Source organism: Vidua macroura, chromosome 1 (assembly GCF_024509145.1).
Source record: "Vidua macroura isolate BioBank_ID:100142 chromosome 1, ASM2450914v1, whole genome shotgun sequence".
Lineage (NCBI taxonomy): Eukaryota > Metazoa > Chordata > Aves > Passeriformes > Viduidae > Vidua > Vidua macroura.
The window spans coordinates 152,542,306-152,569,852 of NC_071571.1; the positions used below are offsets into that span (position 1 = coordinate 152,542,306).

The 27,547-nt window shown below is 48.5% G+C and overlaps 1 protein-coding gene across 4 annotated transcripts; it reads right to left on the reverse strand.

Annotated features, from left to right (window-relative positions):
• Positions 1-6,005: 6,005 nt before the first annotated feature.
• Positions 6,006-27,222, reverse strand: TOP1MT (DNA topoisomerase I mitochondrial). 4 transcript variants are annotated; one of them, XM_053977548.1, is made up of 21 exons: positions 27,137-27,222; positions 24,387-24,484; positions 24,076-24,157; positions 23,880-23,956; positions 23,324-23,414; positions 21,343-21,401; positions 19,234-19,306; positions 18,152-19,110; positions 16,127-16,242; positions 14,770-14,891; positions 14,128-14,250; positions 13,580-13,767; positions 12,653-12,797; positions 11,741-11,884; positions 11,064-11,249; positions 10,514-10,582; positions 9,276-9,390; positions 8,653-8,780; positions 7,885-7,979; positions 7,260-7,409; positions 6,006-7,061 (listed from the first exon to the last, which is right to left on the reverse strand). In XM_053977548.1, exons 2-21 carry the CDS (start codon positions 24,425-24,427, stop codon positions 6,959-6,961), a joined length of 3,066 nt encoding a protein of 1,021 aa, XP_053833523.1. In that variant the 5' UTR covers positions 24,428-24,484; positions 27,137-27,222; the 3' UTR covers positions 6,006-6,958. The 4 variants fall into 4 exon arrangements, with proteins under 4 accessions (XP_053833523.1, XP_053833514.1, XP_053833528.1 ...); XM_053977539.1 differs by having other exon boundaries at positions 23,324-23,417; XM_053977553.1 differs by lacking the exon at positions 11,741-11,884 and having other exon boundaries at positions 23,324-23,417.
• Positions 27,223-27,547: the final 325 nt, after the last annotated feature.

Genomic DNA, 27,547 nt, shown 5'->3' on the forward strand with positions numbered 1-27,547 from the left:
TCCATGGGCAGAGACACCTTCCACTGTCCCAGGTTGATCCAAGCCCTGTCCAACCTGGCCTTGGACACTGCCAGGGATCCAGGAACAGCCACAGCTTCTCTGGAAATGCCATTCCAGTCCTTCCCCACCCTCACAGACAAGAATTCCTTCCCAATATCCCATCTATCCCTGCCCTCTGGCAGTGGGAAGCCATTCCCTGTGTCCTGTCCCTCCATCCCTTGTCCTAAGTCCCTCTCCAGCTCTCCTGGCACCCCTTCAGGCACTGGAAGGGGCTCTGAGGTCTCCCTGGATCCTTCTCTTCTCCAGGTTGGACATTCCCGGCTCTCCTAGCCTGGCTCCAGAGCAGAGGGGCTCCATCCTTTGGAACACCTCCGTGGCCTCTCCTGGACCTGCTCCAGCAGCTCCACATCCTTCTGATCCCAGCTCTGGACACGGTGCTCCAGGTGGGTCTCACCTGAGCGGGGCAGAGGAGTATCCATAGAAAGTACCAAATTAAAGGTCTTGGACTCAGAGAGGAAGACCTGGATTGAACAATTCTCCGTTCTATTTGTGGAATTTCATCTCCTGCCTTTGTAATTTTTGTGGTGTTATTTTATTTTTCCCAGCACACAAGAGGTCCCTGTGAGGATGACCCAGCACAGCCCCTTGGAGGAGCTCTGTCAAATGTGAGAACACAGAGGAAAATCAAACAAGTAAAATAAATAAAAAATACCTATAGCTTTTTTTTTTTTTTTTTTAATCACAAAAGGGAGTCACAGGTTATGCAGCCTCAGTTCAGCCAGGTTTTTGCTGAAAGGGCCACACTCCAAAGCCTGCCCAAGTGGCTGGAGAAAAAATGGAATGAAATTACGTCTGTAGCCATCCAGTACAGGGTCCCACAGGCAAAGGAAGAGAAGCCAAATTTTTAAAACAGGGATTGTGCCGAGTTCCTGGGCTTGGAAGAGCAGCCAGACCTTCTGGGTCCAGTTTATCTCCCCTCACCACCTTCAACTCCCAGCCTCAGCAGCAGCAGGATTTGTGGACATCTGAGTTCATTCCATGCCTGTTTTTGTCAGAAATCCAGTACTGGATCCAGGGATGCACAGGAGAGGGGTGGAGGTGGACGTTTAAGCCCTCCAGGTGTTCCCTCCAAATGAAGTGCTGCTTCCTGCACCAGGAGTGAACTGTGGGAAAGTCAGGATCTGTTTCTGCCTGGAAACAGGAACAGATTGGAACAGAAGCCCCAATTAAAGCTGGTTGAATTAATTGCCACACCATTCTCCTCCACTTTAGCAAATCCAGCCTTCAGAAGTAGAAAATCCCAACAAAACCTTGAGAAAGAGATGGAAGAGATTCCACAGAATGAGCTCACCGAATTCCAAGTGACCCTGGGAAGGGATTGGAGACTTCCTTGTTGTCCCATCTTGCCAGGAAAATCGTCTGCCCTGTTTCCAAGAGGAGGGGCAGCCTGGATGCAACCCACCCACCCACCTGGAAACTCGGCATTTTTTGGGAACTAATCAGCTGTCTGCCTCCTGCAGCACAGGGCAATCCCAGGGAACCTCTGGAAGCTCCTGCAGTCTGGAGAGACATCACGTCACTTGGAAGAGGCATTTTTTACACTAGGACGGGGGGAATGGCTTCCCACTCCCACAGGGCAGGGTCAGATGGGATATTGGAAAAGAATTCTTCCCTGTGAAGGTGGTGAGGCCCTGGAATGGAATTCCCAGAGAAGCTGTATCTGCCCCCATCCCTGGAAATGTTGGATGGGGCTTGGAGCAAGCCCCTTCATGGCAGGGGGATGGAATTCCATGATCTTGAAGGTCCTTTCCAATACAAACCAATCCATGATTCCATGATCCCTCTTCCTTCCAGGCTCACGGCAGCAGAAGGAACTTAGGAGCCTCCCTGGACCTGGAAGAGCCTTTGTCCCAAGGCTTATTCCTGAGCCAAGCCAATCAAATCATAATTGCAGCTTAATCCCAGCTTGGATTAAGAATATTAACCAAGTAATTTATTGGGATTTCTCCTGCCCCAGCCTGCAATGGCTCAGGAATAAAGTCTGGAGAAGCCAGTCTCAGGGCTTGGGACAACTCAGCTGAGCTTTTCCTGATTCTTTATTTTGTTTTGAGTAACAGAGATGTCCGCTGGCCAAAAATAGGAAGAGCCAGGCTGGATGTTATCCACTCAATCCTAGTGGGAGACCCAGGATGTGCAGCCATCCTCACCCCACAGCCAGTGTCAGCTCTTTCAACGGGTAAAAACCTGAGATCCTGGAGTTTCATCCTTCCTTGGAAGCCTTTCCTCTGCCCTTTATTACCCAGTCCTTCCATTTATCCTAGGGATCCGATTTCTCCCAGGCTGCTTTCCTTGCAGCCACTTTCCTTGGCATCAGGGCTTCCAAACACGTGGCCTGGGATAACAGCTCTGCAATTCAGACTGATTTTCCATCCATCTGAGCCTGGCTGAGTGTGAAGGGACAGAAATCCAGGGAGCTCTTTCAGCACATGTTTTATTTATGCCAAACCGCAGCCACGCTCTCTTGTCTCCCACTAAAAAAGGCTGGAAAAGGAAACGTGTCCACTCACTGAGCTCGGAGACAGCATCGGAATCACAGCAGCCACAGCCTCAAATGTCCTTCCCCTTTTCCTCTCAAGCAGACAAAACATTCCTTTGAAAGCTTCTGTTCTGTATTTCCCCTTTTCTTTTCTCCTCATTTCTGCAACATCAGACCTCACGGGGAGAAGGGCAGGGAGGAAAACCCCTCTGGAAATCCTTCACCTTTTTCTTCCTCAAAACCCCACCGGGGTTTCCCACCTTTTAGGAATCTGCCAGGCTGCAGCTGGGTGGTTTTCCCTTCATCCCATCACTCCAGGGACTGGATGCAAGGGAGAAGCAGCAGCAGAGCAGCAACTGCTCCATCACCTCCCCTTTTCCTCTCAGCACCAATTAAGATAAATCAGCCGAAATTCCACCTCTTCTCAAGTCTGAAGGCCCCATCATTAAGCAGATGAGAGAGCAGCCAAGCAGAGCTGATGAGTTCCCTCCCCCAAAGTGGCTGAGTCACCATTCCTGGAGGGATGTAAAAGACGTGGAAATGCGGCTCTTGGGGACACTGTCTTGTGGTGAAAGCAGCAATTAACAGCTGCACTTGATGAACTTAAAGGGCTTTTCCAAACTAAACGATTCCATGATTTAGATCATCTGATGGGCCAAGGGAGGGGAGAAGCTCTGGCTATGGAATGTGGCTCTGGAAAACAGGAGGCTGATGAGGCTTTTTCATCCATGAGGACCAAAAATCAGTTGGACACAGAGCAAGATTCTGACTCATCCCTCTGAGAGAGACGTGGGAAGGTTCGTGATGTGCACAGCTCTGGGCAATGGATTTATGTTCCCGAATCTCCAGGATGCTCATGCAGAAGCAACGAGCAGAGATGGATCCCACTGGAGCTTCCAGCTGCTCAACCAGCTTCTGTGGGAAGCGGAATTGCTTGTAAAGCCATCCTCAGATTGGTGGCGCCAGAGCTGAAGCACTGAATCCAACTCTGGGATCATCAGCACAAGGATGTGGAAGCACTGGAGCAGATCCAGAGGAGGCCACGGAGATGCTCCAAGGGCTGGAGCCCCTCTGCTTTGGAGCCAGGCTGGGAGAGCTGGGAATGTCCAGCCTGGAGAAGAGAAGGATCCAGGGAGAGCTCAGAGCCCCTTGCAGTGCCTGAAGGGGCTCCAGGAGAGCTGGAGAGGGACTGAGGAAAAGGGATGGAGGGACAAGAAACAGGGAATGGCTTCCCACTGCCAGAGGGCAGGGATAGATGGGATATTAGGAAGAAATTCTTGTCTGTGAGGGTGGTGAGGCCCTGGCACAGGCTTCCCCGAGAAGTTGTGGCTGCCCCATGCCTGGAAGTGTCCAAGGCCAGGTTGGACAGGGCTTGGAGCAACCTGAGATAGTGGAAAGAGTCCCTGCCCATGGTAAGAGGTTGAATTCCACAATCTTTAAGCTCTCTTCCAACCCAAACCATTCCATGATTCTTTGGTTTTAAGTTCTAAGTCCCAGAATTTGGGGCTAAGTGATCCCATGGAACAGGACAGGCTGAGGGGGGGATGGAGTTGCTGCCTATAACGGGGACAACTGTGGAGCTGAATTCCAAGGATAATCTGGCTCTGGCTCTGCACAATGGACAAGCAGCCGCTTCCAAGGCGCATCAAGGGAAACTCCAACCAGACCTAGGGAAGGAAAAGCTTTGCCAGGGCAGTGTTTCATTTCCAAAACAGTGACCCTGAGAGATGGTGGTGGAATCTCCCTGCACAGAAATATTGAAATTAAGTTGGAGAAAACCCTGAACAACCCAGCCAGAGTTGACTCTCTTTTGAGGAGAAGTGTGAACTGGAGCCCTCCAGAGATCCTCCCAGCCCTGGATTTCTGGGAAGAGTCTGGGCAGGGGCAGCAGATACCATAACAAGACAAGAGGAACTTCTCACCACCTCCTCCCACCCCTAAATTTATCTTCTCTAACAGCTCCTCTATCAACACTGCCCAGAGCCAGCAGCGTAGGACATCCCCAGGCTGCAGGAAGGGTACAAACTTCCCAGCCCACACATGGTGTTTTTCATTTGTTTGGGTTTTTTTGGGTTTGTTTTTGTGGGTTTGTTTTTTGTTTTTTGGTTTTTTTTTTTTGTTTTGTTTTGTTTTTTTTTTTTTTTGTTTATTAAAGCTCCATTATGTACCTAGAACAGCCCTAAGCTGCAGTACCAGCCTGAGCAGTCAACTTCATCCCTGGTAGATTTTGGGTGAGGTCTCCTCCCACCCACAGTGAAAAAAAAAAAAAAAAAAAGCTTTTATGGAAACAAAATTAGGCAACCAGAAATCACACAGGGAGGTGTCATTTCTGGTTTTGTCACAAACCACAACTTCCCTTTTTTAAATAATAAGAGGAAGTCATCACAACGGAAAAATGCTAAACTTTTGACTTTGAATATCACCAAATGCTGTCACAACCCTGGGTCACCAAACAAACACAGGTTTTCCTCTGCCTACAACATCTTTCCATAGAAAGCTGGAAAAGACCTTTAGGATCATCAAGTCCAACCACCATGCTCGCCACTAAACCATATCCTCAAGTGCCATTTCCAGAGGGTTTTTTTTGACCACTTCCAGGGACGGAGACTTCAGAAAAACACTGGAAAAACGGAGCTGACACCACGCCTGGAAAGGCCAAAGTGAGGAGGTGTCATCTGAGCACATCAGTGATGCTTGGAGCCACCAAACAACCCCAAATTATTGGGGTGGGAGAGGGATCCTCCTCTCTGGGATAGGAGCATGATCCTGTTCCACAGGGTTCTGAGCAGTAGGAAAAGCTCCTGGGCATTAGGCCATGGGAAAGGTCTATGGAATATTGCCAGAAACACTTAGAGGACTCCAGGAAAAACAGGGTGAGGATGGACAGGACCATTTGGGACAGCAACAGCTCAGCCTTTCTGGAATCACTCCTTTATTTTAGAGAATTCCAGAATGGTTTGGATTGAAAGGAACCTTAAAGCTCCTGCCATGGGCAGGGACACCTATCCGAGGTTGCTCCAAGCCTCATCCAACCTGGCTTTGGACACTTCCAGGGATGGAGCACCCAGAACCACACATGGAATGAGTTGCAAGAAGCCTCCAGTCACACACACTCAGGAAAAAAATCACTCCTGGTTTTAATGAAATGCATTCCAAGACCTCCATTTCCAACCAAAACAGCAACAGTTTCAACACAAGAATGAGTGGAAATAAACACATGGGAAGCACCAGGAGCTTTGGAATACAGAGCCCTGGACATCAGCCCTGAGGTGCCAGAAGGTTTTGCTACCAATGCAACAGTTTGTTCACACCTGGGATTGACTGGGACGTGGGAATTCTGCCAGGAATGTGCTGATAGTGCCTTTTTTGGGGATGTAGAAAGCAGCCCATTAAGCAGCAAACACAACCAGTTTATGCTGTTGATCCCTGCTTCTCCATTCCCAGCTGGAGTGGGAATGATGATGCCAAAGGTGTCATCCCAACACAGGAGCAGCTCCAGGAATATTGGTCCCACTCCCAACCACACATCCCACAGAGCCTGGCCCAACATTATCTTATTTCCTAGGAAATTCCCCATTTCCTAAACCTCTGTCTGGACAGTTCAGTTCTTGCTCTGGATGCAGGAGCTGAGCCAGAGCCAAGTGAAGGAAATAAGGAAATGAACATGGCCTCAAGTGAGATGTCCTCTCCCAGACAAAACTTTAACCACATGGGGGTGCTTAAAATGCACTTTGTTCATGGCCAGCGTGAATTTTAACTCCCTGCAACGTGAAACTGCTTTTAAATGCAACATCTTCCCTTCTACCTTCTCCTGACATGACACAAATTCCCTCCCATGTTTTTTCCATGTAATATCCCTGCAACTGCACAACTTTCTCCCCTCGTGGAGGTGAAAGAGCACAAAGTCTCCGGAAATTCTGTGAATTCTGTGAAATGTAAAACTTTGAGATTTTTCCTTTGCCCCCAGTGCATCCCTAACCTAATCCTGGGTTTTATATTGCAGTTCCTGTTTTCCTGCTGTCATCACCTCATGTTTCCCCATCCATCCCACTCAGTCTGGAAAGGGCAGCACAGCTCCACTACACAAAGGAGACAGGACTGGATTGTTGATCAGCACAATTAAGGCTCTTATTTAATCTCCTTCCAGGACTCCAGAGGAAGAAAGAAAAAATCCCAAGTACTTGGCAACTCTGAAGAGGAATTAAGAGTTGCCAAAGTCCAAAATCCCAACCAGCAATACCTGTTTCAACTGGAAATCCAGGTGCTTGCTCTTCCATACAAAAAAAAAAAAAAAAAAAAAAAAAAAAAAGGCACCAAACTCAGACAACCCACAGCTGCCAGCAGCAGCAAATTAAAAAACAAAAAAGCTTCCCAACAGCGCCAAATGAGCAGGATTTGGGATTTCACGTGGAAGGCACCGGCTCAGAATTCGAAGTCCTCGCCAGCCATGTCGATGGCCCAGGCAAACTTCTCCCTCTGGGTCTTGTTGTAGATCCTCTCAATGGGAATCCCGAACTTCTTGCACCTGTGTAGACCACAAGACACCGGCAGGGACCAGTTACCCAGCAGTGTCCTCTCCACTGCAACCCTGGAAGTCTCCAAGGCCAGGCTGGATGGGGCTTGGAGCAACCTGGAACAGTTGTGTCTCTGCCCATTGAACACCACAAATGTTAAGGTCCTTTCCAACCCAAACCATTCCATGATTTCACACCCCAAGACTCACCAAGCCACGGTAATCCTGGGATCCAGGTAATTCAGCTTGGATGTGCCCAGAGCTATTTGCTTGTTCTCCTCCTTGTCTGTGGCCTGGATGTTCATCTTGGCCAATTGCTCCTCCAGCCTCTTCAACAGCTTCTTCTTCTTCTCCACGTTGCTGAGGGCAGAGAAGGAACAACACAGAATGTCCCGAAGCCCAGAAATTCTCTGGAATGGCGGAGTCAAAGGTGCCATTCAGCACTAACCTATTTCTCAGGGGTTTGGATCTGGTGAGATGCTTTTTTAATATTAAAAATTAACAATAAAAAAAAATGTAATTTCCACCACCAAAGGTGGGCAAACAAAATCCAGCATCATGGAGTGGGTTGCCCAGAGAAGCTGGGACTGCTCCTTCCTTGGAAGTGTCCATGGCCAGCTTGGACAGAGCTTGGAGCAACTTGGGAGAGGGGGAGGTGTCCCTGAAGGGAACCATCCACAAGATCTTAACCATCTTCCAAACTTCCATGAGACAAGAAGGACACAATCCCAAACATGGGCATTTCTGTTCTGATGGGGTGTCGGGACACATCAGCCCCATCCATGGGCCCTCTGGATCCCTCTGCAAGAGAGGATTCCAAGGAAAAGCCACTCACAGCTCTGCTTTGGCATCTTTTGTGTCTTTAAATTCATCTTCAGCTTTTTTCACTTCCTCCTGGGCTTCCTCCACTTGTTTCTTCTTGGCGTCGATCTGTGAAGGTGAAACAGTCAGGCAACACTTCCAACCTCCCTGAAGGTTTCAGCTTCCTCCCTCTTTTCCTTCACACACCATTCCTCAATTTCTTACCAACCCTACTTCCCAATTTGTCCCTGCAGCATTTTCTGGGCTCAAGCATTCTTTAGCATCTTCTAAAATATCCTCCCAGCCCAGATGCCACAAACACTTGCAGCTCCTAAATCTGTCCATCTTCTGCACCTGCCTGAGACTGAGGGACTTGTGACAGCACCAGAGCGCTCAGAAAAGTCCCAGCCCTTCAGTGGGGTGTGAGCAAAAACTGAGGACAATTAAAGGTGGTAATTTAAGGTATTTTCAAGCTGCTCGTCCTGCAAAAAGACAGGAAAACCAATTTCCCTGATCTTGATACAACTGGGCTAGAGCTGCCATCACAAAAGGCCCCCAGCTTGGTTTGAAGTGATGAAAAATGCCCTAAACCCATAAAAACTCACCCAAATTCTGTGCCAAGTTGCTTCCCCCAGCATTTGAGGTCACCACATCCCTCTCCACCCCTGGGTTGCAATCCACTACTCCCAGGACATTCCCTGATGTTCTTGACCAAGGTGATTCCTTCAGACATCAGCCCAGCCCAAAAATAAAATTCAGAGGTCGGATTAGGTCTGGGATCTCTCCGCCAGGTCTGTCTCACCTTTTCCTGGAGGACCTGCATGGATCTGGCAAAGGTTTTTGGTATAGACCTCTGATGGTTGCACAGGATGGCCACAGCCCTGTTGGCTCGGTTGTAGGACAGGAGCTTTCCTGCAATGTTGTCTTCAGCTGGAAAGAAATGAAAACATCACTCTGACTCCATTCCAGGAGCTAGGAAAAGCAGGGAATACAGCAGAAGGAAAGGCAAACAAGTTGGCGTCACGTTCTCCCTCCAGGGAGAGCAATAATGGTTGTGGGAATTGGGGAAGGACAATTGAGCATCACAATTGATGTCTCACAATTGAGTCTGGTGCTGTGACTCATCCCTCACGTACCCAAGGAGGCAGAAATAGCACAGCCAACCAGCAACACAAGGAAAAGAGGGAAAAATATTCCCACCCTGGCCATTAGTTAGTCGGAGTATCCCCGAGTTCACCACTTCTCACTTACCAACATCCCCGACTTGCTGCTCACCCCCATGTGTCACTCCTGCCCCACTATGTGGAGCATCACCTGCCCCAAGTGGGACATGGGAAGTTTTAGGGATCCCAAGGGAATGGATGGACATTCCTGAGCCCTTTGGTCCCACCATGCTCTGGTGACACCACGACCCCTGGCACTCACGGTTGGTGAGGGCCTTGAGCTGCTCCTGCAGGGTGATGGAAGCGTTGTAGGTCCTGAAGACTTTGGCCGTCAAACCATCCATGAGGTGCTGGAGGTGTTTGTTCAGGAAGGTGGTCTGGAGGAGGGAAAACAGGGAAAAGCGTAGGGAAACTCACATTAGGAATTCTAGTGGTAGGACAAGGAGGAATGGCTTCAAAGTGACAAAGGGTTTGACAGGATATTGGGAAGGAATTCTTCCCTGTGAGACTGGTGAGGCCCTGGAATGGAATTCCCACAGAAGCTGTGGCTGGCCCATCCCTGGAATTGTTCAAGGCCAGGCTGGATGGAGCTTGGAGCAATCTGGGATAGTAGAAGGTCTCCCTGCCCATGGCAGGGATTTGGAACTTGACAGTCTTTAGGGTGCCTTACTACCCAAACCATTCCATGATTCCATTAAGGAATAGGCCAAGTAGAAGCCAGGACAAATCCCTTTTTAGACCATCTTCTGCCTAGAGCAACCAAAATTAGGCATTAACAAAAAATTAAATCCTGCAGCTTGTAGAGCTACTTTTGGGGTCAAGTCATCATCTACCCAAAACTGGCCTAAAATCCCACCTAAATCCACAAAAAAAATCTCTCTGGAAGTCGTCAATTTCTGCCCACCTACGTCCAAGGGGACACACTTTGGCACTGGGGGACGTGGTTTAGTGGTGGACCTGGCAGTGCTGGGTTAATGCCTGGATTTGATGATCTTAGAGGTCTTTTCCAAACAACCATTCCTGACCTCACATCCAATACCACATCCCTGTTCTACTGAGAACATGGAGCTGCTTCATCGATCCCATATCCCATCCCAAGGAAGATGAGGGAAGAGGTTTTTCCAGGAGGGAAGGCAGCACATCCCTCCAGCAACCTCTCCCACTTCTGTGGAGCCCAAATGAGGCTCAAAAGCACCAAAAAGCTGAGCTCTGGTACCTCCAGTAATTCCCCAAAATGTGGGCAGACCTTCCCAGGCTAAAAAAAAGCCCAAGTGGGTCAGTTGGAGAAGGGAAGGAGCAGGAATCCAGCTCCTCAGCAGGGACACAGGGAAGTGGAGATACTCCAGTGCAAGAAGAGGCTGGAAAACCTCACAAGGTGTTCAAACAGTGACAGTAGTGTCCCTAGAGAGCAGAGAGGTAAAACAAGGCGAAGGGATGGTTTGGCTTCTCCTCCTTCAGGGCCACCAGCACTGTTTGAAAAGCCCCGAGGTGACAACTCACATTGAGGTGGTCAAAGAGGTCATCGGTGGGGTCCTTGTTCTTCATGAACAGCTGCAGGTTCTTGAACACCTGAAGACGGGGAAAGGACAGCCCTGGTCAGGGCCAAGGAATGAACTGCTCCCAGACATCTCCCTCATCTCTTTCCTCCTCCAGATGGACTCTGATTCACCCTCGTGTTGGCACATCCCACCAACCTTCTAAAATTCACGGTGCCACTGGGTGTTCCCCCACCATCTTTCCCATCTCTGACATTCCAGTTTCTCCACAAACACCATTAAAATCTTCTTTCCCATGGGTAAAGGAAAATTATTTAATATAAATGGAGACGTTTCAAGTCCCGACGCGCACGAGCCAACTGAGGGTGCCCCAGCAGGGGGTGGGACTTCTCCCTCATGAAGCAGAACAACCTTGGAAGTTCTATCCCAAAATCTCTCCCATTCTCCAGAGTTAAAGCACATCTTGGTAACAGGTTTTGGATGGGAATTCGGGACTGATAAACATTGAGGGAACCCGGATAACCAAGCCCTTCCTCTACTCCTGCCCCACTCACCGGCTTCTCCACGGACACTTTGTTGTAGTAACGGATAGAGTCTTTCCCGAGGAAGTCGAACTCCACCACGTGCTCCTGCCCATCCAGCTGGGGGTGCAGCTGGATGTGCTCCACGCGCAAGGAGCAGCAGCCGACCGTGTCCGCAGTCTCCCCTTCCTCCTTCTCATTCCCAGCTCGCAGGGCCAGCTGGAAAGAAAATAAGGAGTCATCCATCCTATGCTATTCCACCTCAATTCCCCTTTCCCAGGTTGTTAAAGTGGATCGGGACTAGAGGAGATCGGATCATCTCCATCTATAGATTCATAGAATGATTTGGAAGGGACCTTCAGGATCATCAAATTCCAACCCCTTGCCATGGGCAGGGACACCTTCCACTAGGGACAATTTTCGTTTTCCACACCTCTGGAAATACTCAAATCCAGACTGGATGGGACTTGGAGCCACCTGGTCAAGTGGAAGGTGTTCCTGCCCACAGCAAGGGGCTGGAATGAGATGATCTTGAAGGTCCCATCCAACCAAACCATTCCAGGATTCCATAATCATCCCCAGATTCCTCATGTGGAGCCACCCTGGGCGGCAGAACCAGCAAACACCAAAAACTACACGGTGGGGTGGGTCAGGGAAGTGAATTCCCAACTTCCACCTGGATGGGGGACCTGGGGTGAGGCTGTGGATACCTTATCAATGAAGTAGAGGGCCACTGCTCTTTGCCGCTTCTTTATCTCCTTGGATTTCCAGTCTTTCCTGTACTGAGCCCGGATTGTGTGGACAACATCCTTTAGGCGCCGAGCTACCTCGTATTTCTGCCAGTCCTTCTCCCCCTGGAATGGGAAACCAGGATGTTTTCCATTCCGTGCCCCATCTTTATTCCACCCCTACCAGTCAAGTCCTGCTCTAAAAACACCTCCAGCATCTAAATCCTGCTCAAACCCTGCTGTTTTCTTGGGAAAAAAATCCATGAAGGGAATAAAGTGAAAAAGAAACAGCTCATCCAGGATTTCTGTGCCCTCTGCTGGCCATGCTGGGTCTGGATCCTGGCCAAGTCAGGGTGTTCTCCACCAGCCAGAGCATGGCAAGGACCAGTGGTCACACCATGGCCAAAGGTGGCTCCTTAGACACCGATGTGGACTGACACAGGACTTGCTCAGTTGTGTCCACCTGGGCAGCATTCCCACTTTCCCTGAGCCCTTGGAAATAGCCTTAAATCCCCTTTCTCTTCCCACAGAGCTCAATCCCATCTCTTCCTACCCTCCACTTCCCGGTTAATTTATACCGGGGTAACTCGGGTCCCTGTGGATCTTCTTAGCCCCTGTGGATCCTTTCAGCCCCCATCTTGCTTCCAACAGTTTTCCCTGGACACACATGAGCAACGTGGCACCAGGATCAGTCTGCCAGGAGCAACCCATTCCTTGGAATAAGTTTGATGCTTCACAATCATCTGTCCTTTCCCTCATTTTGTTTATCCACTTTTATATATATGTTTTGGTTTTTTGGGGGTTTTTTTTGGTTTTTTTTTTGGGGTTTTTTTTGATACTCCACATTGTGGCTTTCCCAGATTGTTTTTGTCTGACCAAGGGCATTATTCCAACCTTCAGCTTGGAGCTGGGATTCAGCATGATGTACTTCAAGGTGTTCTGGATGTTCTCTGTCCACGAGGCCAGCCAGGTGACCGTGTTGTCAAAGCGCACCTCCTTCCACTTGTGACCTTCTGGGGGCTCGGGAATCTTGGAATCCCTGCGGGAAAAGCAGGATTAGAGCCCTCGCACCACGAAGAATGAAATTTTCAGTGAGCCAAAGATGGTCACCACATTGAGAAAACATGGAATCCACCTAGAATTACTCCACAACAAGGAATCCAATAAAGTTGGAAAAGTCCTCCAAGATCAAGTCCAACCATGAACCGGCACTGCCAGGAGCACCAAACCGTGTCCCCAAGTGCCACATCTACACAGCTTTCATACCCCTGCAGGGCTGGTAACTCCACCACTGCCCTGGGCAGCCTATTCCTGTGCTTGACAACCCTTTCTGCGAAGATGTTTTCCCTAATATCCAACCTAAACCTCCTCTGGCACAACTTGAGGACATTTCCTCTTCTCCTATCTTTTTTTTTTTTTTTTTCCTGGGAGATTAATGCAAGCCCTATGTTACTCCAACTTCCTGTCAGGGAATTTTAGAAGGTCCTTCCCAGCCTGCTTTTCTCCAGGCTGAGCCCCTCCAGCTCCCTCAGCTGTTCCTGGTGCTCCAGACCCTTCCTACAATCCGGTGTTTATCATTTGGATGCTGGGAACAAGAGAAAAACTTGCGGGACCGGTGGGGAATGTTTTGAATCAAGGTTTTCAAAGGGGTAGCTTAAGACCACTCCAGCTCACAAAACTCAGAGGGAAAAACACTCTCAGGATGTGGAAAACAGGGATTTTAGAAGAGGGAAAAACCCCAACTCTGGGCAGAGGAAGTGCCCAGTTCTCCCCAGTCCCAAGGGAAGCCCCAGGAGCTCAGCACTTCCAAGGAAAACCCACTTGCTGCAGTTGATGATGACATCTTCTGGCATGATCCTCTTCTTCAGCATCCCCATTTTGGGGTGCTCCCCACGGCCACGGAAGAGCCCCGGAGGTTCAGTTTTGAAGTTGCCAATCTTCTCCCGGTGCCCATCCAGGATGCAGTATCCATATTCCTCCTGGATCTTATCCGCCTCCTCCTTCAGCTTCTGAAACCAGGACACCACAAAAAAAAAAAAAAAAAAAAAAAAAAAAAAAAAAAAAAATCACAATGGTTTGGATTGGAAAGGATCTTTAACATTCCAACCAAGAAGTCTAAGTGCCATCATTCCCTTGGCAAAGTCCACAATCCTCCGGACAGGAAAGAATTCCAAAACATGATCCAAGGATGACTGGCACCCTGCAAAGCCATGGAAGGTGCAGATCTGCTGATAAAATTCAGGAAGAGGGGGGCAATGGCCATGGAGACAGAGCTGGATTAAAGAAGTCCAAGCTCAGGGCACAGCACCAGGAAAGACAACAACAAAGAGCCAAAATTCCCAAAACGTGTAATAGGAACCAGTCCTCACCTGCTTCTCCTCCTTGGGAAGCACTTTCCGGGCCTCATTTTTGTCCACAAAATATTTGTGGATCTCCCCGAAGTCACATTTGCCCAGGTCCTTGATTATCTCTTGCTCCTCTGAGGTCATTTCCTGGGAAAGAGATGAGGGAGGCTGGGAAAAGCCAGGAAGAAAAACCGATTCTACATGGAGCTGCTGCTTGTGCCTGTCCTTGGAAAAGGGAACAGAGATCCAGTCTTCGAAAAAAGACAGCCAGTTCTGGGGTGGAAGAGCCTAACATGGAAAAAAGTCCCCAAACACAACTGCAGGGACAGCACCAAATATATTTGGGAGGTGTAAACATTCCCTAGAAAGAGTTTTGGGTTGTTTTGGGATCAGAGGTTATTCCTTCATTCCTTTGGTGTCCCAAACTGTTTTTGGAGCTGTTTGCAAGATCCACCACCTATACACATCACTAAAACTCAGAGGGAGCACAGAAAGCAAATCCCAGCCCAAACCCACAAAGAAACATGGAAATAAATCAGGATTTAGAACCTCATAATTATAAATAATTACAAATAAGGAACAAATGCCCCCATTCCCTCCATCCCACACCACAGCCAGGGGCTGACGGGTTTGATGGATATCAAGGAGCCCTCCCAGGGAAGGTACCTTCCTCCAGTCATGGAAGAAGTTGTTCTGGAAGATCTCCTTCGTGGTGTACTCATGATCCAACATTTTGGCATAAAACGTGGCAATTTCCTCCGTGGCCAGGCTCAGCTTCAAGGGTTTTCCTGGGAAAAGAGAGGCAGGGACACTTCCCACTAGACTAGGTTGCTCCAAGTTCTGTCCAACCTGGAACACTTCCAGGGATGGGGCAGCCACAGCTTCTTTGGGCAGAGTTTTGGATTAGTTCTTAGATTTTTTTAAGGATCTTGAATCATCTCTTGGAGGCAAACCCACCATCCCCTCCTGAGCTCTTTGGCTGGAGAAATACAACAGAACCAAGGAAAATCTTGGCTCATCCCAGGAATTACTTGGAAATAACTTTTTTTTTCTAGGAAAAAGTCCTCTGGAGATGTCCAGGGAATGGTTGATTCCTACTTGAACCACTGGTTTTTGGGACATTTGGACTGAAGGGAATGGAGCCCTCGAGCAGCCCCTTGACAACCCCTGAACACCGTTTCATCCATGGGCCCTTCCTGCTTGGGGTTGTTGCCTGTCCACAGTTTTCCATCCAGGAACGGTGACATTCTTTAGGAAAAAAAGTCAACACCAAAGATCCCAAAGTCCAAAGCCACCAGCTCAGATCCACAACATCTCAAAGATCACAGAGAAGGTCCAAACCCTGTCAAGGCTCCTCCTCATGGAGCCAAAATCCCTGACAGCCTCATGGAGTGCTGCCAGGCACCTCTTTTTCCCAAAATGGCCTTTTTCCTACGGCAAAAAAAGGCCAGGAAGCCTTTTTCCCTGGGAAGCCCCAGGGAAGTGAGGAACACCAAGGGAATGTGATCCCTTTCCATCTCCAGCATCCCGTGGCTGACCCCCAATGTCCTCATTTCCCCCTCCCTTTGGTCCAGCAGAAATGAGTTCAGGGATGAACTGAGAGCAGGGAATGGCAAGAAACCCAGTGGGAACGGCAGGAAACCATGGAGGCAGCAAAGGCCTGGATCTGTCCTGCCAGTGACGCCCCGGGTTGCTCTAAGGTGGTGTGAGGTGACCCTGGGGACATCAGGAGCTTGGAGCAGCCCAGCCAAATCCTTGGATTTGTCAAGTCACTGAGGCCATGGATCAGTAAAATCCCATTTTTCCAGCTCGTGGGAAAACACGGATGAGCTGACAAAAGCTCAAACCCAAAATGCAGCTTAATGAGGAAAAAACAGCACTTAGGATCAGCTCTCCAAAAACCCCCATGATTCCAACCACGTGCAAGATCCTGCAGCTTGAACCCATGGCTTTTCCAATGGGATATTCATCTTCCCTAAGGAAAGGGCACCACCCCAAGGCCTAGGTCCCATCACAGCCATACCATCGTAATAGAACTGCACATCCTCGGGCAGGGGCTCGTAGGGGGGCACAAAGTAGGGCCCTCGGTGCTCCAGCTGCATCCATTTGACTCCATCTTCCTTCTTCTCCTCTTCCCACCTGGAATAGACACACAGGAGTCCATGAGAATATCCCAAATCTGGCATCAGGCACCTCCTCCCAAGGTCACACTGGGAGAATGCTCGGAGCAGTGACAGCTGGCACTAACTCCAGGTGAAATCCCATCTTCTCTGCTGCTGCCTCAGTTTTCCTGTTCTTTAAAACAAGGAAAACTGGAATGGAATCCATGAAACTGAGGTGTGGTGACATGGAGGAACTCGGTAGAGAGTGAAGAGATCCTAAAAGCCATGTCATTCCAACCCCTTTCCATGGGTAGGGACACCTTCCACTAATCCAGGTTGCTCCAAACCCCATCCAATCCAAGGAATACTTGCAGGGATGGGGCTACCAGGGCCTCTCTGGGAAACCTATGCCTCATAAATATTTATAACTTTGATTTTACCACAAATAAGATCTTAAGGAATCTTTCCCCCTGACGGAGCAAATGGGATTTTAAAGCCAATAGAAGTTTTAACTGAGAGGATTTTAAAAAACAGCAAGAAAAAAAAATCCAATAAAATTAAATGCAAAAAATTATAAAAACAGTAATGTCAAAAAATCCAACCGGAAAAGCAGGAGCAGGACTCTAAAAAGAGGGATAAAACCACAGGTTAGGGTCAGAGGAAGAGCACTGGTGACAGCAGGGGACAGGCAGGGATCTGTCCCCCACAGCCACACTGGCACTGGCCCCTTAATCCCAGCATCTCCAGGAAATGAAAAGCCAAGGATTTCCAGGAAAACAGCAAGATTCTAGACAAAGCAAAATTCCTGTTTCTCACTTAGCAGTTCCTCGGAAGTTATTTGTGATTTTTTTTTTTCCCTCCCTATGGGAAGCAGAGTGGAATAAATCCATGGTATCCAAAGGTGCATTTTGCCAAAAAAAAACAGAGGAAATTAAATAGTTGAGGAAAACAAAAAAAAAAAACTCCAGGAATTTGGGCTGAAAGCATCAGAGAAAGGCAGCATCAGGATCATTTTGTGATTGTCTCTCTTCCCAAAATTCTGGGATCCCAAATCCCTGCAGAGCATCGCCCACACTCACCTTGCACAGCCCCCCCAAGCCCATCCAGAGGCCAAGGAGGGTGATACTTGGGAATTTCCTCATGGGAAATTCTGTGGATAATTTTTTTTTATTGAATTCCTACGTACCGGCCAGGATCCAGCCATTCCAAACAAGGCATCGATTAGGGAAAAAAAATATATAAAATCCCACTTTTCACATCACCCTGGATCCTTCCAGGGCCACCTCAAAGCTCCAGGTATCCATGGATATCCCTGTCTGGGATAACGGCTCCTCCCAGATCAGGGTTTGCCACAGGCTCCCAAAAAGCATCCCAAAAATCCTCCAGCTCTGTCCCAGATCTTGGGGAGATCTGGGAGAGAGTGACACCAAGTGGTTAAAGTCGCACTTCCAAAAGATAATCCAGCATCCAGCAGCCATATTCCACATCCTTTCCTATAAAATACCTGCCTGGATCATCCCAAATCTGCTGGAGAAGGAAGCAGGGAAGGAATTCAACCCCTCTACAGCTCCCAGATAGAGGTGCTGCTGTCTTGGAATTATTATTATTATTATTATTATTATTATTATTATTATTATTATTATTCCCTTCCGATAATTATGAGCTTCTCCCTTCCCAGGACAGGCACCAGGAAAATCATTGGAGGAGAAATAAATATTACAAATAAATTTTGAAATAAAAATAATTATGATACAAATCCTACTGTGCATTCAGGATCTCCTTCTCCTTCCCTGATCTCTCACCCATTTCCAAGAGTGGTGAGTTCAAGGCTCAAGGCAATATAGGAAAATAGCCAAAAAATAGTAATTTTCACTGTTTTGCCCCACAAAATAAAATTAAAATCCCAGTCCCAGGGTTAGACCTGCCCAAGGCACGCTGGAATTTACCATTTCCATTTATTTTCTGCTTCTTTTTCTTCTTCCTTCTGTTTTTTAGTCTTTTTATTGTTCTTTTCTTCCTCGTTCTTTTCTACTCCTTCCTTAGATTTCCTTTTCCCAGTTTTCCCTGGGGTTTCCTCCTCTTCACTCTTTGTCTCTTTTGTTTCCCCCTCTGGCTTTATCTTCTTGTTTTTCCTCTTTTTCTCTTTCCCTGGAATATCTCCCTTCCCTTCATCCTTGTCCACCTTCACCTCCTGCCCCATCCCTGTACTCCTAGTCTCTCCCAATCCTTCCTCCCCTTTCTCAACCACCTCTTCCTCCTTTATTCCTTTTCCATCTCCACTTCCTTTTCCCACCTCCTCTTCACCTCCCACTCTTTCCTCTCCCTCCTTGTCTTTCTCCATCTCTTGCTCCTCTTCCAGCAATTTTTCCTTCTTCATTTTCCTCTTCCCCACCTTTTCCACCCTCTTCGCTTTCCCCATCCTATGCTTCTTTACTTTCCCCTTCTCCTGCTTTTTTTCCCCATCATCCCATCCCTGGCTGCTGTTGCTTCTCTGTCTTTTGGCTCTTCCCTGTTCCCCTTCCCAATTCCTGCCTTCATCCCCCTCTTCCTCCTCAATGCCATTCATCAAATCCTCAAATTTATCCTTCCTCCCTCTTTTTCTCTTCAATCCCATTTTCTGCATATTTTTCTCCTGTTTCTTCCCTCCTTTTCTCTTCAATCCCTTTTCCTGCTTGTTTTCATCCTGTTTTTTCCCTCTTTTTCGCTTCAATCCATTTTCCTGCTTATTTTCCTCTTGTTTCTTCCCTCTTTTTCTTTTCGGGGCTTGGGAATCCTCTTCCTGCTGTGGGATAGGGGGATCCAGCTCCTTCTCCTCACTCTCCCTCACAGCTGTGAGCCCCACATCCCTCTCCAGAGGCTCTCCAGAGGGGGATGCAACCCCACCAGCAACACCTTCACTTGGCACCTGTGGGAAGCGGGAATAAAGGGAAGAGATGTTGGGAAAGGAGAGAGGTTATCCCAAATCCCAAGTGAATGGTGGAGATGCAGGATTAGGTCCAGGGGGTGACATTTCCCCCAGTTTTCCTACCCCAATTCCATTCTGGGTCTCCAAGAGCTGCTCTCCCACTGCAGGTCCTGTTCTCTGGGATTTCTCCTGAGACCTATGACGACATCACAGCCAATTCTCAACACCAGCATTCCCCTCTTCCATCCCAAATTAGGGAATTGCTCCCTCATTTCCCTCCAATCGTGGCAGCACCACGGATGGAGATATCCCAAGGCAGCAGGGAACGACCCCAAGCTGGATTTTGTGGGATGAGGAAGCTCAAAGGAGCAGAACCACAAGGTCTCCAGACAGAACAGAGGAGGTCCTAAGGAAATATTCCCAGAGAAACCTCAGGAGAAAAGGTCTGGTAGCACCAGTAGCACAAAGGAAAGGATCAGGCCAATCATGGAAAAGGAGCCAGATGGGACACAATTCCTGGGACTGTGGGGATGATTCCAATGGGGAATGGGCAGGGAAGGAGCCTCATCAATATAACAGGACAAGGAGTGTCCAGATCCATGATCTCCACCATCCATACGGGTGAGGAATCCAGGAGTGTTTCCCTGCTCAGCAGAGAGCTCAGGTGAATCTTTGGGAATTCTGTGGGATTTGCAACCATTATAAAGCACCAACCTGCCCCTATAATTTCTCCCAAGGCTTCTTCAAGCCAGGCAGGGAGTTCTTCAAGGTGTTCATATTCCAGAAAAATCAAGCAAAATAAGAATGAGGAAACAGCAGCACAGCCTAATCCAAGTTTTTGGGCTGTGCCTAAAACTCCAAAGGGTGGATTTAGGTGGGTTATTAAGAAAAAAAATCCTAACTGAAAGGGTGGTCAACCACTGGATGTGGCTGTCCAGGTGGGATCAGCATCCCTGGAGGTGTTCCAAAATCCCATGGATGGGGTGCTTTGGGACGTGGTTTAGTGGTGACCTTGGGTATTTTTTCCAACCCTAAGAATTCCATGAATTTAACTTCGAGGTGATGGTGTCCCTTTCCCACAGGGAAACCTGGGGCTTTCCCTTCTGGGTCATTGTCGCATCCCAACCAAATCCTCTGGTCCATCCTAGCTAAGCCTGGAGCTAAGCTCAAGCCACGGATCAGATCCATTCCCTGCTTTTCCCAGCTCCTGGATCCTGCAGCAAGAACCCTTTGGAAGCACAGCCAGCTGCCCTGATCCTTCCCAAAAAAGAGTTGGAAATCCAGTTTCCTCCTCTCAAGCAGGATAATGATTGCTCTTCCAGGACTACCAAACAGAGAAGAGCCAAAATTCCTGCTTTTAGCCAAAATACGGCAAAATTTCTGCAACATTAAGCACAAATTTTGGCCCCTTTCCATAAATTAATCTAGGCAGATAATTAATTACCAGGCTGTGGGACATCAAAGCAAGGAAAACCTTCGAGCTGGCCTGGGATGGAAACAAGTTCCCAAAAAAAAAAAACAAACCAAAAAAAAAAAACCAAAAAAACAACAAACAACAAAAAAAAAAAAAAAAAAACAAAAAAAAAAAAACAAAAAAAACAAAAAAAAACAAACAAACCAGGAGCCAGATGCTTTTTCCTCACTGCTACACAATCCCACTAAACTCCTTAGGGAAAATTATCCTGCAAAACACGCTCAGCCCCTCCAATCCCATCAGCAGGGAGCAGATCCATGACCCAAAAGGCAAAATCCCAGCACCTTTTGGGATCAGCTCCTTCCTCCAAAGCTTTTATTAGAGTGGGAATTTTTAAGAGGCAGAGAGGATTAACGAGCTTCAGGAATCCTGCTTCCTATCTCTGCCAGGATCTAGAGGGAAAGAACAGCCTTTCCCCAGGATTTGGGAGGGTGGCTGTTCCCACCAGGACTTCCCCAAATTTATGTAGGAATGTGCACCTGAGCAATCACACCCTGCTGACTGGGGAGGGTGGATGGGGCTGGAACTTCCCTCTCCACCCTCAAATCCCAGGACTGAGCCTCAAATTCCACTTGGGATTGGTTTTGGAAAGCTTCAAAGTCGTCGGAAACACCAGGATGCGGAGAAGATGCTCCAGGAAGGCACCAGCGATCCAGGAGGGAAAATCAGGATTGTGCAGCTCCACAGGGAGGAGAAAAAAAAGGACAAAATTACAGTTCCCTGGAAGAAAAATAATCCAAAAAAATGACCCAACTCACCTGGAAGAGCCTTCCAGCCCCACTGCTGGCCCTTGAGGGCAGGTTGCTTTGATCTCCTCCTAGAAAATATCAAGGATTTGGGAAAGGTTCCCTGGCATAGGTACCCCAAAGCAGCATCACCCCCAAACCAGCACTTTTCTCTCCCTCAGCCCCCTTGTCCGGAATCCAGGAACCCAAAATACCAGGTTTTCCCAAGTTTTGAGGTTTTATGGGGTTAGGAAATCCCTGTTTTCCTTCCAACAGCACAATAAAGGAATTTTTATGGATAAATACAGGAAAACTCCCAGCCCTCCTCAACCACCTGCTCATTGGAAGCACTGCTGGGAGAGGAATCCAGGGAACAGAAGGTATGGGAGGGCTCCAGAATAAAGATGGATCAAATTCCAGGTGCTTGGAAGATGAAATCACCCTTGCAGCAGATGGCAAGAGGGAAAGAGAGGTGGGGAGCAAAGCCATGGGGTGGGAAATACAATAAGGATGAGCAGAAAGCAAGGAAAAAGAAAAGAAAAATACATAAAACAGGGATAGGAGCCAGAAGAAAATAAGCTCAGAGGGGACACAAAACAGATCCTTATAATCTGACTCTTGGGGGCCACTAAAAATCCTAAAGAAAGGGGAAAAAAAAAATCAAAATATATGGAAAATGGGGATAGGAGCTAAAAGAAAATTAGCTCAGAGGAGACACGAAGAGATCCTTAAAATCTGACCCGTGGATGCCACCAGAAATCCTGGAAAAAGGTAAAAAACATGAAAATATAGGGAAAATGGGGACCTGAAAGAAAATGAGCTCTGAGGGGACATAGAGCCTTAAAATGTGACCCATGGAGGCCACGTGAAACCCTGGAGAATGGAAAAAAAAAAATCAAAATATAGGAAAAATGGGGACCTAATAGAAACCAAGCTTGGAGAGGACACAGAGCCCTAAATTCTGTCCCTTGGAGGCCACCAAAATTCCCATCCCACTATTTTTGCACTTGTTTACCAAGCTGAAGCCATCTTCTCCTTCTCCTGACTGCACAAGGCATCCCAAAACTCATCCCAGCCTCATCCAGGGCTTGCCAAGCACTGAGGTTCTCACTCTAAATCCCGACTTCCCCAAGTTTCCCTTCCCAAGGCTTTCAAGGGAAGCCAAAACCACGCAGGGATCTCTCCTGAAAGCTGCTGGGTGAACTCATTAAGGGGAAAATAAAACCCTGAGTTAATTACAGGTTGGTTACGTCCACATAAACTTTCATTCCCTGGGAACATGCCTGCTCTTGGATTCACAATCCTTCAGAAACCCTGTTGGGAAATTCAGGAAGAGCCATGACCTTCCAAAGTCATTCCTGCCTGCAAATGCCTGATGGTTGTACTGGGAATGCCAGGACCACAGGCACCCCCGGGGGGTTTCAAGGCTGCTCCTTGAATTTGATCCATCCAGGAGACTTTGGGGACATTTGGGATCCTGTTTGTGAGAGGGATGCAAAGGAGGGGGGAAAGGAAAAGCATCTCTGCTGGATTTACACACCAAGAGGACAGATTAACACAGGAAAAGCAAAATACAGCGGGGATTTGCTGGGATTTGCGCTCTCCAGCACCAGGAAAGGATCATGGAATGGTCTGGGTTGGAAAGGATCTTAAGGATCATCTCATTTCACCCTCACCTTCCACTATCCCAGATTCCTCTAAACCCCATCCAACCTGGCCTTGGACACTTCCAGGGGGGCATGAACAAGGAAGGCAGTGATAACCAAATTCCTGAGGAAGGGATTCCCAATCCCAACCTCCTGCTTATGAAGTGAGAGTCACTCCCCACTGGTGCCACCAAAATGTGATGTATTCAACCCCAAAACCAGGAAATTTACTCCTTAATTTAATTCCAGATGCTCAAAAGGTCCTTCCAGGGGCTTGCACCAAACTGCAAGCCAGAATCCTCCCGATTCCCTTGGGAACAAGCCACAGGAATGCTCCCCAGTCCTTCAGCACAGCGACCACCACGTACCAACCCAGGCGCAGCTCCCTCCTCGGCTTGGATCCCATTCCAGAGGCTGAAGCCAAGGCCTTTCCCATCTGCAGCCTCCTGCTTCAGGGAGCTTCTTGGCCAGAAATGGGACAGAGAAGGGACACACATATTTTTAGGATCGTGGTTTGAGTTGGAAGGGATCGTGTTGTTCCAAGCTGCTTCCATGGGAAGAACACCTTCTGCTATTCCAGGTTTTTCCACGCTCCATCCAACCTGGCCTCGGACACTTCCAGAGATGGGGCAGGCATGGCTTCTTTGGGAAACACCTGCCAGGGGCTCACCACCCTCCCAGGGAAGAATTCCTTCCCGATATCCAATCTAAACCTTCCATCCTTTAGCTTCAGGTGATTCCCCTTTTCCCATTACTCCGTGCCCTTTATTTTTCCCTGTTTTCCCTATCAAACTCCTTTTGATAATCAAAGCAACGCAAGGAAAGCAGAGCTGGACGTGGCATTCCCATGCACAGCTCTGGGATAACCCAGATGGAAATGCCCAGCCCTGCAGATCCCATCTCCATCCCAATCCAAGGGCTGACCTGCTGATGACGTTCTCCTGCAGTGGCTTTTCCTTGACTTTGGATGGTTTCTTCTTCTTCCCTTTTACCGTGGAAGGCTTCGCACCAGGACAGAGCAGGATAAAGGAAAAGGAAGTTCATGCCATGGGCTTGATTCCCAAGGAATTTTTGGGATAATTACAAGGGTCACCCCAAAGCACAGAGGGGGGTGCGGTACCTTCACTGTGTATTCCAGCTCCTTCTTCACCGGGAGCACCTCTGACTTGTCCTGCCCCTTTTCCAACTCATTCTTTCGCTTCCTGGGATAAGGAAGAATTGATCCTACTGAAACCAACCCCTTGGTGGTAACCATACACCATGGCATGATGCCATACTTCCTAATCCTTATGCCCAGCAGCACCCAAAGATTGCTTCCCAAAAGGAACTCTGGAGGAATTTCTCTTCTTGAGCGTGAAATTCCCAGAAAAACCAGTGTGATAACAAAGCTGGAGCCCCCCAGAATTCCCTGCCATGCTCCGTGGTACCCACCTGCTGCTGCTCTTCGCCTCACTGGCTTTTGACACCCCCATGGCTCCGTCATCCACAATTTCCTGGGAGTGCTAAGGCAGAGAATCCAAGGACGGTCACTGGAATGAGATGGAAACAGCACAGGGTTGGTGCCATCCCAGTTTTCCTCTCCAAGGAAACCCCAACAGCTCAGTCCCAAAGTTTGGAGCCCACAGGGTCAAGCTCAGCTTTAATGAGGACCCATGCTGAAAAAACTTAGGCTCAGTCCCTGAACTTCTGTTGGAGGTGGCAAAATAAAAGGCAATAAAAGGAAAAAAAGAGGAAATGCCCTAAAACGGTTCAGGAATTCACAGCTCCCACCACCACAATTAATAATAATTAAGCACAGCAGAGAAATGAGGTAAATTGGGAAGTTGAGTCTCCACCAGGACCTCTCCCCTCTCCTCTTCTCATGGAGCAGCCAGACTCTCCCAAATCCCTGATTTCCCTAGAAACTCAAGAGGATGCAAGGAATACAGCTCATGTTCCTGGTCCCTGTCCATGAAAAACCTCCATGTTGAGGGAAAAAAAAAACAAACCCACAGGATTTCTCAAGGAGGTAAGTGAAAACCAGTCTGAAACATCCTGAAAGCTTTTCTGGGAGTAGAAAACACTTGGAAAAACTCCCTATTTTACCAGGCTTTGCTGTGCCAAGAGCACTTGCAGCTGCAGTTGGGATGAAGCTCAGTTGGTACAGGAGAACATTCCCAATCCCAGCCAGCCTGGAGAAGACCTCCCTCCCCACCCAGGTAGTTCCCTAAGGGAAGTCCCCCCTCTCCCAGGAAACTCCTTTAAAGTCTCCCTCAGCCTGATTGGAGGCTCCCAGCCCAAGATGCACCCTGGGAAATGAAGTTTTAGCCCAAAAGCTGAATTTTGGGAATATCCCTCAACCAGCAACTCCTCAGCAAGCAGACTTTGGAAGCAGGGAAATACTTTGGACCACTCAGGCGGAGAACAGGCCCAAAAATATGGATTTAAAAATAATCAGGGAAAACCTGCATGGCAAGAGATGCTTCCTCTTCAATTGCATCATTAAATTAATTATGTAATCCCCAAATCCATCTTTTCCCAGCTGCCTCTCATCCTTCAGAGCTCCATGGTTGGATGTAGAGAGGTCTGGGCACAAAGCCCAGATCCCACTGGGTCCTACTGCCCCCAACCCTCATCCTGAAACCCATCCCACTCCTCTCCAGCCCTTTTCATGGGATGAGTCCATTGCTCCCAGCCTGCCCCTGATGTCATCAAGAACCTCATCCCAGCTGGGCCTCCCAATGTCCTCATCCATCCCAAAACAGGTGAAAGCAGCACACCTGGGAATGGGATGGGGAATAGGGATAATGGGCAAAAGCTTTCCCCAAATTAGGGGAGAAAAGAAGGATCCAGGGAGAGCTCAGAGCCCCTTCCAGTGCCTGAAGGGGCTCCAGGAGAGCTGGAGAAGGACTTTGGATAAGGGATGGAGGGACAGGACAAAGGGAATGGCTTTAAACTGGAATAGGGTCAGATTAGATGGGATATTGGGAAGGAATTCTTGGCTGTGAGGGTGGTGAGGGGCTGGAATGGAATTCCCAGAGAAGCTATGGCTGCCCCATCCCTGGAAATGTCCACGGCCTTGGATCAACCTGTTCTAGTGGAAAGTCTCCCTGCCCTCTATACTGGATGACCTTTCAAGCCCATTCCAACCCAAACCATCCCATAACTCCAGGAAAACTCAGGGGTTTGGGTCAGTAAAGGGCACTGCTCCACGTGGAATCCCCAGGCAGGATGAGTAGCGGGGACCCCACATTCCCTTGGGAAGGTCCCGCCCGGTTCGCGGCCGGGAGCGGAAACCCCCGGAGGAAAGGCTGGATCTGGGAAAGCCTCTTTGATCCCTGTTGCGCCATCCCGGGAAAAACACATCCAAGCCACCTTTCTGGCTGGATGAGTAGAGGTTGTCCAGGGATGGGAGCCAGCCCGGGGAAGGGAGCAGGGAAGGACAACTTCAAGCTGGGGCTTGTTCGCCCTTGTCCGCCAACTTCCAAGGACAGCTTGGGTTTTAATTTCTTGGGTTTGAATTTTCCCTGGATTCCATAAGATTTACTTGGCTTTCTCCTAAGTTTTCCATGTCCACAAAGGGAAAAGATGAGTTTGGCAAGGATGTGAGCTGGGAAAAACCTGTCCTAGCCTGGAGCAGCTCCAGTTTGCTCCTCAGTCCCACCCAAGCACAACCTGGGATAAATCCATTAAAAATTAAGCTGAGTTTTTGTGCATTTTTATGGATTTTCCCTTCGCAGACGCTCTTTGCAATGGGGGGAATTGGAATGGGAGCTCCATCCGGAGCGAGCTCTGCTGGGGAAAAGTGGAGCACAAAGGGGGTTTGTCTCATCCTTAGGGAAAACCAGAGTGGAATGGGATCCCTGCAGTGTTTGGTGCCACCACAGAAGCTGTTGGGGGATGTATCCATGAAGTAGTCCAGATTAATCAGTAATTCCACTTTTCTACTACAGCTGTTCCTTTTGTATTGGAAAATCCTGGCGGGAGAGAAGCCCTTCCCTGGGATCACACAGCCCTTGAAGCCCCGATGAGAAAAACTAACTGGGAAAGGTGGAATGGACTTAATAAGAGCAGTTATAAAATAAATCCACACCCTATAAAATATTTAGTGTATGCTGGGCTAACATTTTCCACCCAATAAGGAGCTGGATCCGCAAGGAATTCCCTGTGTCCCGCTGATACGGATGGGATTTATCACTCACTAATTTCATTGTGGCCCATGTAAAAACTCAGGGACCTTCTTGTGTTCGGTGACAAAGGTTCAGAGCAGGAACACGGGGCAGGATTTGCCTGCAAAAAGGAATGAGGTGGGTTTGATTTGACTTCTTCATTATTTTTTCATTATATTTCGTATCAAACTATGGTTTATACAGGACCAGCTACCAACAGGGCAAGGGCACAGCAGCCCAGATGTTGAGGTGAGGAAGGGGGGAGCCGAGGGGAGGAGGGTGCAGGGGTTGCAGGGGCAGAATGAGGGAGGGACCGCCCAGATGTGGCCAGGGGGGCGAGGGAGGACTGAAGTTGAGTAGCCCAGATGTAGGTGGGATGGGGGCGGGGGCTCCTTGTGGTAGGCGGGGTCACCCAGATGTGAGGCCGGGGTAGGAACATACAAG